The 14,995-nt window shown below is 32.8% G+C and overlaps 1 protein-coding gene across 7 annotated transcripts in view; it reads left to right on the forward strand.

Annotated features, from left to right (window-relative positions):
- LOC140136159 (uncharacterized) overlaps positions 1-14,995 on the forward strand; it is a 224,185-nt gene that overhangs the window by 103,526 nt on the left and 105,664 nt on the right. Inside the window, exon 1 of one of the 7 annotated variants that reach the window (XM_072157869.1) lies at positions 1,961-2,165. The exons of the other annotated variants lie outside the window; for them this stretch is intronic. Coding sequence (XP_072013970.1) covers positions 2,151-2,165 — 15 coding nt within the window. The 5' untranslated portion in view covers positions 1,961-2,150. Of the gene's footprint in view, positions 1-1,960; positions 2,166-14,995 lie in introns of those variants that run through there. 7 annotated transcript variants of the gene reach the window in all.

Raw genomic sequence — 14,995 nt, forward strand, 5'->3', positions numbered from 1 at the left:
GAAACCTTGTTGATCTTATCAATCCATGCAATACTTGTTGAAACTTATTAATAGTGAAGACTGCCCCCCCCCCAAAAACAAAAAAAACAAACAAAAAAAAACAAAAAACCAAGCATCCATTTTGATATTGATGACCTAATTATAGAGCCTGTGCACTTTCAATTTGGAAATCCCTGTATCGGTACTTGGCAAAGATGAGGAAAGACAAGAAATAACAAAGATAATAATTATTGATTTGGCATAAAAACTTGTAGCGACAATAAGTTTATTGTTGGGCAAATTAATTTTGGACACTGTACATAACATGCATAAAGACCTTATTTGGTATTCACAAATTTGAAAGAAATGTTTTTCCTCTTTATTGACATTGTCCTCGATCAAATGCAATGTTATTTTGGCATCTTCTAAGTTAATAAAGTTGTGAAAAAGACAGGCATCAAGTTTAAATTTACCCTATGTAACAGCCATATTGATTGTATTAGACCTAAATATAGGTGCGGCATTCAATTATTGCAGGTGACCTCATCATGAGGTGACTATACCCAATCAAGCCACCTGTCCTGTTATAGCAGAACATCAATATATTGGTCATTTTTAGATTATTACGGAAAGAATCCACTTCATTTGATGGATCTGCCATGTATCATTAATTTGGCAAAGATCATTTAAAGGGGCATTGTGTGATTCACAGCCTTATCCCCCACTTTTTTAAAAAAAAGTTGAGATGTTTATACCACTGGAAACCTCTGGCTACATAATGTTTATGTACAAAAAAATGCTTGAAGATTAATTCTTACAGAAAAAAATATCGTTAATTTTAATTATGAAATTACAACACAGTGACCTATGGAGAAGTGTAGGCCTAATACACATAATCATACATAACTCGCAAATGCAAAATCGGAATCAACTGAAATTTTGAGAATAATCTTTTTTTGTGGATGTCTACTGAAAAATGTCATAAAGCAGGATGCTAGGATCACAAAATTTTCCTTTAAGACCAACAAGAATATTCTTTAAAAAAGACAAAGTTCATGGATCATGGTGTATAGTATTTTGTTCCAACTTTTATATCTAACTATAACTAAACTGTGCACTGACTTGACAATAAATAAGTGATTTGAGGTTGCATAATAATCCTGACTCTGGAAAATATATATTTCGTTTAAGAAAGCTCATTTTGCATTTAGGTACCAAAAACAAATGTGTGACATATAGCAGAAAATACCATTGACTATTTTCTTTTCAGAAATAATGACGTACTATGCGATCTAATTCGCGTATTATTATAAAACGAGCTACATACTCGCGCTTCAACAAGCATCTTCCGCGATGATGCGCTTGCTGCAGTCTACCATGGATAGATGGCATGCACAAACTAATAAAATTCAGCGCTAACAAGCTAAGTCACAGCCACTGACTAAGAATGTTATTTAAGTGATGACAAACTTAAATAACAGACACAAAAACAAACAAACACAAATAAACAAAGTGACAGACAAAAACAAAAACACAGCCTACGTACACTCATGATTTGAAAACATCACACACATCACAGACTGTAAAAAAACCCTGATAAATGATAAGGATCTAATCCACTCTTTAAAGACCAAAGTACTTACTAACATGGTCAGTATGTTATCAATACTGATGTTCAAATTTCGGAGTCCCTGGTATATTTGGTTGCCAAGTTATGTACTTTTCATACATCCATTTTCTTATGTATTTTATTGTTTTTGCTCCATAATTTTACCTATATCTCAATTTCATTATTACCGACTTTGATCTGATTAAATTAGATTGTCACATATAGTGATAAGATCTAGATAATACATCCTATAGGACCAGATAGAGGAAACGTCCTAGCTTAGGGTCAGGAAATGTCACTGACAGGGAATATCAAATAAAATAGATAACAGAATCCATGAATTGCTCATCATCAACATCGCTGGTAGTAAGCTCGCAAAACTGGTGGTGATACCAATTGGAATTGATTGAGCGGTATCACTTTATGTCAACATTAATATTTCTGGGCAGTTGGCTGGTATAAAGTTTTGTGTATGGTGCATGTCTTTATGGGAATCAGGAACTATAGGAGCAGTACATGGGAAATTTACTGATTATCATTTGGATTTGATTCAGGGTAGAAGATGATGCAGGTTGTGGTAAGTTTGACATTAAATCCATCATAAGTGTTTGAATTACATAAAATTGGCTTTCAGGCCAAAAGGCGGCGGGCAAGAACCATGAGGTACACTCTTAGAAAAGAAAGGTCTAATAAAATGAACCTTTTTTGTCCTCTCAGGAGAACCCTTGATGGTTCTTAGAAGAACTATAAATGGATCTTAGGTCACTCTGAAGAACCATTTTTGGTTCTCTCATGTAGAACATTTGCTGGTTCTACAAAAGGTTCTTAAATTTTCTTAAACCTTTTGGCAAGGTTCTTAAAAATTTAAAAATTTAGAACCCTAAATGACTTTCAGAGAACCAAAAAGGTTCATAAGCTCCTTTTATGGCTCATCATAAGAACCTTCAAGGGTTCTGAGGACAAAAAAAGTTCCTTTTGTAACTTTCTTTTCTAACAGTGTACACTATAGTTCGTATGCCTTCCTTGAGGCAGTAAAGCAAAATCCAATTTTGTAAATTTCTCAAAAACTGTTAATTTTTGCAGGAATCGGTTATGCTAGTTGGATTCCCTCAGTCATTCCTTTCGGAAAATGTAAACTTTTAGGCTATATACTTATCATCATACATTTTAGAGATACAATGAAAAACAATATCTAAATTACTGCTTCATGGAAGGCACACAGACTATATCTATGGATAGACAGGACCTGTTAAATCTTGCCACCAGAGTCAGTAAGACAAACTCAATGCTGACTTTAATATCAATCCACGGCATAATTTACCTGTTGTTTATTTACAAGTCTGAAACTTGCCAAAGTGTCACACAATAGTGGACCAATGTAACATTAAAACGTTACCATGGTTACAATTATTTTGAGATTGAGTCCGTGGAAATTGATGAATATATTTAAATAAAAAGGGGAGCAAAGATAAAGGGTTAACTAATGAAAATTTGAAATGAAAATGCTAAGGAGAATGAATTCTCTAGTCTAGTCAGTCTTATGTTGAAAATGAGACAATAGGATATAGTTTGACAAAAATTAACACAGTATTTTTATTTTACATAATGCATGTCAGAAATCAAGTGGTGTTTTCTGCAACAATTTTAGCCATGCTCAGTGAAAATGTTAGGTACAATATTGTTCATAATCCCATGTACATAATTATTCACTACATGTATCACTTAAAAGTTTTTAGGTAACTAAGGGCAAGGGGGCAAACTTAACTTAGCCCCATTATTTTTCAGAATCTTTTGTTGCTTCCAGTCTCAGGGGGCCAGCAGTGGTGGTGTGGGATGCTAAGAATTCACATGTAAACAAAAGAAAACAATATAATTTATTGTGATGTACACACCCATATTTTATTTCAGTGTATATTTGAAAATCAGTTGTCAGTAGGGTTTATTTTGAACCTCGTTGTCCTTTCCATTGGTCTTCTGGAATAACAGAGGATTACTTGTTATATTCACTGAATAGGTAATATGGCTATTGTTCCAAAAAAATAAAACAAAGAAAGCTATTTGATAAGCAAAATATGGAAAATTGCAAGTTTCATTTCTAAAAGCAAATTTCATCAAATTTGTTCAAGAGGAGGCTTTCAAAAACCTTAAAAATCTGATTTTTACCTGATTGTACATTGATGAACTTAAATACCAGAAAAACAAGGTCGAACGTGCTGTATTTGTGACGAAATCTGAGATGTTGTAATAAACCCCAGGATATAAATCAGCCAATCAGATTTGCTGATACTTATAACCAGCCAATAAGATTTGATGATACATGCATCTGGGCACTGGAATGAAATAGCAATTTTCTTTCTTTTTACTTTCTTAGTTTGGATGTCTAATAGTGAAAACTATTATATTTTTATCATTTTATAATATATAAAAAATAAATATCAAAATTTGTCAGAAATCTAAGTGGGTTACTCCTTCATGTAATTTTAGGGTTAGGGTTAGGGTTAGGAGTTGGATTAGCTTACACAAAATAATTACACGGAGGATCGACAGAATTTTTCGACATTATTTCTTTTAAAGATAATTATAGAATTGGAACACCTGTAATAACTAAATGCTGACCTCTAAACTGTTAGGGAAGTTTTTCAGACTTCGCAATCATAGCATGCAATATAAAATTGCACAAGCCGGAAACGAGGAAGTACGGACAGAATAGAGTTGTTGATAGTGAAAATAAAAATAAAAACTGATGATGAAATTCATTGTGATGTGTTTTGTGTACTCACTGAGAAAACAGAGGAATTAGGTTTGTAGACATACAGACAAACATAGACAAACATGGAGGAAGGTGTTACTATGGGGGTGGCATTTCCCTGATGTAAGAATCATACACTTTTTTCCAGACAATAATTATACTGGGGGTGTTGTAGTGCGTCAGTTGAATTCATGAAAGTCGTAAGTGCTTACTAACTATACGCTGACGATTTTCTTGCATTCAGCCGAATGGCAGCGTGGGTTTGATGATGTGAGCTCATTGAAATCGATATTTAGACTGGTGTATCAAGATTTTTTAACATGAAACTGGTATTGAAAATGCATACATTTTTACCAATTTGATCTCAAATCTGAAAAAAGTCCTAATTTTTTGTGGCGCCCTCTACGGAGGGGCCACAATATAGGCATGACTTTGTGAACGGCTTCTAATTTCACTCTTGCTAGATTGCCTTCGCAATTGTTTTGCTAAAATTATGCCCAGCTCAGAAATAAAACCACAATTTGCTTGGATTTTATTTTATTATTGTTTTCTGATATGCACGGGATAAAATGGTGAGCGTATATTCTTTGTTTAAAATACAAAATTAGGATTTATAAAACACCAAATAAATCCTGACCTTTGTATGCGTTCAACCAGTTTACCGTGTGCCTTAGAACCCGATAGACGGTGACATTTGACCATACACTAGGATCCACAACATGCTCATCTATCATGGGAACAGTTCTTAAACCCTAATACATTTGTACATTCATCCTTTGTACACAAACTCATACTCTGCAACTTGAGGTCAAATTTTGCACTATGATTATGTAATTGAGGTTATTGGACTATGCCATTGGGATGAGACTCTTAGGTGCGCTTCAGACTCCGTATTGCACGTGCAATATTGTATGTACAATATTTTTCGTGACGTCAGAAAGTATTGCACGCACAATAAAAAGTATGTACCGGGAAAATATATATTTTGCCACAATCATTGGTTGCTTAATTGATAATGGAGTTGCCAAATTTCTAAGAGTGGTAAATTTAGTGCAGTGTTCGTGTAACGGAATGATGAACATCTTTTATGTCTTCTTGTATTCAACTGTACTTGAATTATTATATAATCAATGGGCACCTTTAAAGTTAATAATATTAATACTGATATTAATATAAAAAAATATTAAAATTGTAATGATAATATAAATGGCACATTCAGTTCTTATTCATTTATTTATTTATTTATTTATTTATTTATAGATTTATTTATTTAGGCCTATTTGTTTATTTATTTATTTATTTATTTATTGATTGATTACTGATTGATTAATTGATTTAGAGATTCATTTATATTTAGTCATATATTGATTTAGTCAGTTTCTTAAGTATTATTTGTAGGCCTATGTATTTATCCTGGTTTTGATTTTATTGATATTGATATTTTTATTATTTTTAAAAGTTTTGGCATAGCATTTGTTACATTATAACACGTTGTGTTATGAATTTGCAACACCTTTTTACATGTTGATATCGGTGAGGCATGTTATGATGGTGTATGTTAAAGGCCTACCTATGATCATCACACTACATCCATAAACGTGTTAATGCAGTAACCGTAGCTTTATAGGGGCACGGGAGCCCCCCAATTGATCTGAATTTTAGAAAATCCATAGGAAAACTGCCAAAAACGGCTTGTGCCCCTCCCCCTCATCAGACCCGGATGCAACGCCTTCTATACTTTTTTCATTAATTATAGGCCTATTAATAGTAATGCGTTGAGATTTTAAAAAGTAATATCCGCCTTTATTTCTTTCTTTTTGAAATGATATACTCAAGTTACAAAAACAAATCAGCATGGAAAACATTTTTTTCAAGTCAGAGGCAGATATTTGGTCTAATCAGTGTAAGCTACAAAATAGACGATCTTTTAAAATCATTTTTAAATGGCTTTTTTTCAACCTTATTGTTTGTATTTGTAATGTTCACACAATCTGACAATGTCCCAACTTATACATAATGTGAATCGAGCCATTTAACACGTGCTTGTAGGACAACGATTTTGAATTAAACATATTAATTGTGATATCTTAATTCCCCTAGAACACCACAGTTAAGCGTCCGAAATTGTAAGTGGGGTTTCTTTTATTTTACCTCATTATTTCGTTAAAATTATTCGAAAACCCTCCTAAGAGTTGTTACTAATAAATATTTCATAATTTTGGGCAAAGAATAGCCAAATAGTTGACCGAAATCGTATATTTGCACCAATATTTGACTGAAATCGTATATTAGCATTACCGTCCCTTCGTGGCTTTATTGCAAGCCAAAGTGCTGCTAAATGTGAAACGAGATTACTTGAAATATATATTTCAGAGTTTAAAGCGTTTCAATTATACGAACATATTTCTGAAATATGTCTCTCTGATTGGTTGATTGTCAAGAGGATTACGGCATCCTCAAAGCCCTGTAATAAAAATCCTCAAAATCCTGTAATACAATGTGGCCTAGTGTATTTGATAACAAGGTTGTTTTTATTTTTGATTGGAATTTGGGGTTCCATAGATTTACAAGTGGTCTGTTTTTACACGATTTCATATATAAAATATGTTTGGGCATGGCGGAATTAGTATATGATTAAAAATAGACATACTCTTAGGCCCCCTTTTTTAATGTTTGTACATTATTAATATTAATATTAATATTAATGTACAAAATGCAAACGAATGTATATATATTTGATTGTTTTGTAAACATTAAATTTGATGTTTACTCATAATTATGTCTGGAAAGTCAGGGATAAAACTAAGGAGTATCGGTATTTAGTTTCCTGGGAAAGTGGATCAGATGAGCAGTGAGTAAAAACATTCCCTCTAAATGTATATTTTATTTTTATTTGTTAATGAATTTATTAGGCCTACTGGTAAAGTGCAGAAAAAAACCCAAACGCACTCTAGGATATTCATCAGCAGCAGTAGAAATTTCTCTTGCATAGATTTTCGGGTGACCTCGCTTGGATTTAGCAAACAATGAACCGTCAGGGTTATAGCGCGTTATTTAATCTGATTCAACTCGTCAGTGGCACGTATATTTATTGGACGTGCAATACTTTTTGACGTCACGAAAAATATTGTACATACAATATTGCACGTACAATAAGGAGTCTGAAGCGCACCTTATGGTCCATAGTGTTAAGATCAATTAACGAGCTTTCTTAAACTGATGGCTTTTGTTTGCTAATTACCATAGAATATATATAGCGGTTACTCCATGATTGGATTAAGTAAATAACTAAATCCTGTTATCTATCCAGCAATGTTTGCTTATCTTAATTATTGTAACAAACTGTAGTGTACTAAATGGCACAAGACAGAAAAGGCAAACAGAAATTTAAAGTTTTAAATTAGAGAGTTGACAGGAAGTTGTAAGAGTTAAATTGTTATGGATATATGATTGGTGTAAGCGCGAAAATGTTGAATGTCATATCAAAGTCATCCGAGGTGAATTAAGTAATGTCAATCACAAATTGTTACAGGTCATTTGAGGTGGACTAAGTTTATATTTGGATTGTCAGAACACCTTCCCCAATCAAACACATTTCTCTTGCATTTGATCATCTTCTACTCTTCCCTAGAAAAATCATTATAATACCAAATCTACACACCATGGAATTCACCATATCACGTCCAAGTTCACATTGGGCGCCACATTCCTTTTTTAAAGGAATTTTTATTTATAATGTCAGGACTTTTGTAGTGTTTCAAGAGTGCTCATTTGAAGGTTTTAGTGTCTTCTACATCAATTAAGTTTTGCAGGATTTGGTTCCAATCTTTATAGTGTTTGGAAAATACAAATATCAGTTTTTATTCTCAGTTGACCATTGGTATGCCCTTGAGTTGAGATAATGTGTGAGGTGTTTCAGAGGCAGCATAAACTTTCGCTATGGAATGGCCTTTCGGACAATTTTTCATTTCCTTCTGTTCATGGACAATCTTTATTTTGTTTGTTTGTCATATATGTTAATATTATTGTTTATTTACAGAGATGCATTTGTGATAGTTAATTAGGGAGTGGTACTAACTATGCACTATTATATTATGTACAAGCCATAATGTTGATTTCCGTCACATTTAATTTTGTTATTCTTTACTCATACATTTGTTTGTCAAAATGCTGAAATAATATTATTGTTAAACAGTGATGAACATTGAATAATGGTAAAACATGGTGGAATCCGTAATTAAATAATATTTGAATCATTGCAGATGCCTCTTGGAGATTCAAAAAACACTTTAGCAAAATGCATTCACATGGATATATTGTATGTTTTAAGCCACAATAAATTGAACCAGAGACCTGTGGGTGACAAGCTTTCTGTAAGACCAAACAAAGAAATTTATATCGAAGGCAGCAAACCGCAACCTTCTTTCATATTTGAAATGGTGAAAAATAAAAAGTTAAAGTTAAAAATATTAAGTGAAATTGGATTTTGACAAGTTAGATGTGACTAACGCACACATTTATTTACAGATGTGTGTAGGAGCTTTAATAAGGCTATATGGTCGAAGCAGCCAAAAACTTGATTTTAATTATCAAAATCAATATATGGAAAAATCATATACTTTGAAAACTTGCTTGATTTCCTGTTGTGAATAAGTTATATACGTTTTATAAAAGTGTTGTAGTTTCAGCCCTCTTTTACAATACAACATAGCTCATGAACCACAGGACCTTCAAGAGTATATCTGTGATATTTGGATTCTTCTACACACTCGCTATGAAATGATCAATGCAATTTTTGCCAAAGCCCACTGCCATTTTGCAAGATGCTGTGAACTACCAAATCACAACAGTTTAAAATAGCTGATAACCTTAAGGCAAGCCATTTTTAATTTGGCCTAATGGGGAAAAAGAAGAAAGGACTTTGTCCGAGTCAGTCAGTCAGACTGGCCTTTAGAGTTCAGCTCACAAGAGACCTTGGACTTCTAATTTTATCCAAGACACTTCCTGAGGAAAAAAGAAAAGTTGATAGAAGATATAGTAAATAATTCATGCCAACAAAGGAAACCTTTTGACCAAAATTTCATTTGAGTTTCATAAAAGACATTGTGATAAATGCATCATTGTTTAATTCTGTCCCAATCATTTTTGGATTTAATGCTTACCCAGCAAACACAAAACATTTTCGACATCAATCGCAAAAGGTTATAAAAGGTTGTCAGAAAACGTTTAAATGTCGGGTTATATAAAGGGTACATTAAGAGTATAAAACGTTTTCCTAATATTAAATAACATTTGTTGGTAATTTACTGCACAGCAAACACAAATGTTTTACAGAAAACATTTAAATGTCGGGTTATATAAAGGGTATAAAAACGTTTTAATAACATTCCAAAAACATTTGTGAAAACTTGGTACAAATCATTCTAAACAGAATGTTATTTTGGGGTTGAAAAAATATTTTGCAAAAAATGTTTGCCCAAAATATTTTAAATAACGTTTTATAATGTTTTCACGACCTTTATATAACCCGACATTTAAATGTTATTAAAACGTTTTGTAAAAAACATTTTAAGAATATTTCTGTGTTTGCTAGGTGCAAATATTTTAACATAATGTTATTTAAGTGTTGACAAAATATTTGGCCAAAAATGTTTGCAAAAATAGTTTACAATGACATTTTTCGAAAACATTTTTAAAATATTGTTGTAGTGTGTTTTCATACAAAACGTTTTTAAAACGATTTCATGACCTTTATATAACCCGACATTTTAATGTTATTAAAACGTTTTTACCTAAACCAAAACCCAAAATATAACTTACTTAAAACGTTTTAAAAACGTTTTTGTGTTTGCTGGGTAGCTTGCTAGCCATATGCTTCAACATAAAAGGACCAAGTTTTGAGATATCTCCTCAAAATATCAAGAGCTTTCTTAAGAACCACTGATCCAACATTAGACTTGTTTGTACTCGTTTTAATGGATTTTTCATGCTGATTCCAAATATGGTCATGAACATGTACAATTCTGAAATTTTTGAATTTTTAACATAATTTTGAAACTTATCGTCTGCAGTCAACACCCGCTTGGAGGGGGTTAATAATTATAAATAAAACATAGTAACCATTAGAAATGTGTCATTTCTGTTCAAATCACAATTTTGTTGACATTATGAAACCATACAATATTTTGGCATGCATCAGCCCAGCAAACACAAAAAAAATAAAGGAGTTATATTTTGGGTTTTGGTTTGGTGAATACATTTTGATATCATTAAATAGCAATGTTTTATGTAGGTCATGAAAACATTTTAAAACATTTTAAATTTATATGAAAACACATACAACACCCTTTTTAAAATGTTGTCAGAATACAAACATTTTTGACCAAATATTTTGTCAAATTATGTTTCAAAATATATTTGTGAATACTCTAATATAAGGTCATACGTGCTGGTGACAAAATAATTTCCAAAAGTTTTAACTGACTTTTAGTTTTCTGATGAAGATGTGTGTCATACATCAAAAATTCAAGGTTAGCATGGTTAGTTCAATTTGTCAGTTTAATTGTGGAAAATGTTAGTGAATGTTATGAAAATGTTTTATGCCCTTTGTATAACCCGACATTTAAACATTTTCTGGTTAACCTTTTGCGAATAATGCAAGTAATATGTGACCCGCTCTGATGAAACCCACCATAAGTCGCACTCAGCCATTTCGAGATAATTTTGGTATCAAATGAAAGCTGAAGACCTATACTAAATGATGACATCAAAAACTCAATATTCAAAATTAGTGACTTATGTCTGGTTTTGTGGGAGTGGGTCACATATGTATATGCAAAATACAAACAAGTGTAGCATAGACCAAAACTTTTAAGACACCTTCGTACTATTATCTTTGATGGATTACATCTAATCTACGCTCGCAAGGTGTTTAGTGATTTCTGAACACATCAAAGTCAAATGTAGGATCAGGACAAATAAGATCCTTACATAATATGGATTAATAAAGATTATATGTGACGTGTCATGTCAAAAGGAGACACTTTTGGGCAGGATCGTAAATGGAGAAATAGCCAAATATCTGCCTGGTGGTGATTTTTTCACACTTTGGGTTTCTTGCGAATTTGTGATGTTATTAATGTTTAAAATATTGTCTGATAGTTTCAGACCAGAATATAACTGGCATCTTGTATATTTTGAGACATTTGTCAAGGTAATTCCGACTCTCAACATTGTCAATAATATTTTTAAAGGCCGATATCTCAATTTCCAATTTGACAATACCATAACTTACGAACTCATTATCTTCGCTTAGGAATGTCCAATTTCATTGGGGAAAACGGCATTGTGGAGCAAAATATCTCTATATTAAAGATGTGTTAAAACCTCAAAATTGATAACCTGCCCAAAAGTGTCTCCTTTTGACATGACACGTCACATATGGTCTAACACTTACATAAGGATGATGAAACCATGGAAATTATAGATATCTTAAATCTACTAATTCATTGATAAGACAAATAAGCTTACATCCTAAATGCTTCATTGAGATAGTATCAAAGAGAATGCTTCATTTATAAATATCAAATTGGTGCAAAGAGTTTCAATCTTCAGCAGATCGGGTACAATTTTTAAGGGAGCAAACAAAATTGCAAAGTCAAAAACAAATTACCAGCATTCCAAGCATTTATCGATGCAAATACAAAACATGATCTTGATTTGTGGCATCATCTATTTTAAAGACAGTGCTTGTTTTTAAATTATGTACTGTAAAAGTGGTAATTTTTGTGTGTGTATGTAATTTTTCGCGCTTTGCGGATTTTGAACTATATTGCTTGTTTTTAATTTCGTGATTTTCAGTTTTCTTACATAGTCCTATACATTAAAAGAACATCCACATGTTTTTATTTTAGCTGTGTTGTGCGCGAAAATTAATGTACCACGAAAATTTCCACTTCTACAGTATTTTTTTTTTTTTCGTTAATAAATATTATGAAACTCTCCTTTTTAAATTATTAATTGACATTCTAGAATCACACCTAAGTGCCTGTGACTGTATCAAGGAACTGTGTATCCCATCACCTGTCTTGTCCACTAAAACAATACCACATTGGTTGCATCTATTTATAGCTTGCTTTTCCGTCGTATCCTGAGAGAACGTCTATAGAGTTAGCCTAATGGGAAACAAAGTTTAAGAGACAGAATGGCGTAACAGTATTGCATTTTTGGAGAGATAATGGTAATAAAATAAAGATGAAGACATTTCCACAATAGGTCTAACTCCTGAAAACCCCTCTGCATCCGAATACTAAACCTAATCCTATAATCCGAACACTAACCTTAAACTAGCATATTTCAAACCTTTGCCATGGTTTTCTGCAGTGATGCCACTTTTACCTGCCACAAGTGATTTTGAGTCTCATTTTTTAAATTTCTCTTTCTTTCTTTCTTTCTTTCTTTCTTTCTTTCTTTCTTTCTTTCTTTCTTTCTTTCTTTCTTTCTTTCTTTCTTTCTTTCTTTCTTTCTTTCTTTCTTTCTTTTTCTTTCTTTCTTTCTTTCTTTCTCACTTTCTCTGTCACTTTCTCTGTCACTTTCTCTGTCACTTTCTCTGTCACTTTCTCTGTCACTTTCTCTACACATTCTTTCTTTTCTCTTGTTCTTTATTTCTTGTCTTCCCTTGCTCTCTTTCTTTTTTTCCTTCTTTCGTAACTCATTTATTTCATCATTTCCATCCATAGATAAAGAAAGAAAAAAAAAATCTCAACATTTCCAGAGCACAAAGCAGGACGGAGCTCCTATTAAAAATGCACAAAACTAGTCTGTGTAAACACTGTCTTTACCGTTTTGCCAATGCTTCTGATGACCCATCAAGCGTTAAATCAAAAGAAGTGGAAATGAGCTTAATCTATCTCCTAAAATTATCTCCTAAATAAATTGACCAGTCATCATGTGAATTATGTACACTGACCTATCACACTTTTGTCTAAAATGGCTTGGGACTGTATAAAGAAATTACTACTTGACTAATTTGAAGGCCCCATGTCACATGGGAAATGCGGTAAATCACACATTATTTTTGCAAAATCTCTGCTCATTAGTAGATTTTTTGGTGATTTTTGGCGATTTTAGCTGATTTATCAAAATTTGAAACAATTTTGTAAAATGTACCTCAATTTGCTGTGATTTATCAAAATTGAGCACGATTTGTAGTGATCGGTCACAATTTAGCATAATTTTTCGGCAATTTACTGTAATTTCCAGCAATTGTCGATTTTGGGCAATTTCCCGTTAATTCCCATGTGACATGGCGCATATTTGAAGGTTTGAGTTATGTCTAGCATTATTTTAAAATCTTTTGGTATCATAAAACAATATATATCAGCAGTTACAGTTTTTGTGTTAGATAAGTGGGAAAATGGGGGCACATCAACATAGGTTTGGCTCATGATCGGAAGGTTCAGGGTTTGATCCCTGGCAGTGTTGTGCACTTAGACAAAAGCCTCTTTATCTCTATTGTCTCTTGCCACCATGGTGGCCCTGATTTTCAAGCAAAAGCAATTTGTTATGTATATTAATTAGTCAACTCATCATTTGTGTTACCATTTTAATTCATTAAACCATGTTGACAAAAATAACACATTTGTGTACATCCATATCAAAACAATGCTACATGTACCTCTTTTTACCATAGTTAAAAGAATAAAAATCAGACTCATCTCAAGTGGAAGTCACTTCAAATCATCCCCAAGTCACATGGTTTAGGAATACAAAAAACATTCCTAAATTATGTACTTGGGGATGATTTGAAGTGACCAACATTTAAGATGAGTCTTGTATTTATTCTTAGCTATTTATGTAAAAAGAGACACATGTAGCAGCCGACAAGTGCATCGTTTTGATATGAATGTACACATTTGGTAAATCATGGCATGCAATGTTAATCTTAGTCCGGTGAATATCAGCAGCAGCTGATGAGGGTCTCTGATATCCTGATGAGACTGAGTGTTTGAAGCATTAAGCCTGATGCACTATGGACCACAATGGCCTCATACCAATGACATAGTTCAATAACCTCAATTGTGCAAATCACAGTGCAAAATTTGACCTCAAGTTGCAGAGTATGAGATTTTGTACCCAAATTTTCAAAGGTCATTCAATGAATGTACAAATGTATTGGAGTTAAAGAACTGTGCCCTGATAGATGAGCATGTTGTGGATACTAGTGATGGACATTATGTGTTAACTTCCGCTGCTTGATCTAACAACATGGCCCTCCTTGGTTCATGACAATCTGCTAGAAACACCAAAGTTAATGCTCTGCGTGCTAGCCATGCGCTTCAACGGAAAAAGTTGAAGTTTTGAAATTTTTTCTCAAAATATCAAGGGCTATCTTAAAAACTACTGGACTAATACTAGGCTTTTTTGTACTCATTTTAATGCATTTTTCATGCTTATTCCAAATATGGTCATGAAAATTTACATTACTGAAATTTTTGAATTTAAAATTTTTTTTGAAACTTGTCGTCTGCAGTCGACACCGCGTGAAGAGAGTTAAGCAACAAAACATACAGTCACAACAGTAAATTTAGGCAGCAGTGCATGAATCATGACCTTACAGCCAATGTCAAGGTCAATTTCGACAATCAAGGTGACCATAA

The sequence above is a fragment of the Amphiura filiformis genome, chromosome 16, assembly GCF_039555335.1.
Source record: "Amphiura filiformis chromosome 16, Afil_fr2py, whole genome shotgun sequence".
Taxonomy (NCBI): domain Eukaryota; kingdom Metazoa; phylum Echinodermata; class Ophiuroidea; order Amphilepidida; family Amphiuridae; genus Amphiura; species Amphiura filiformis.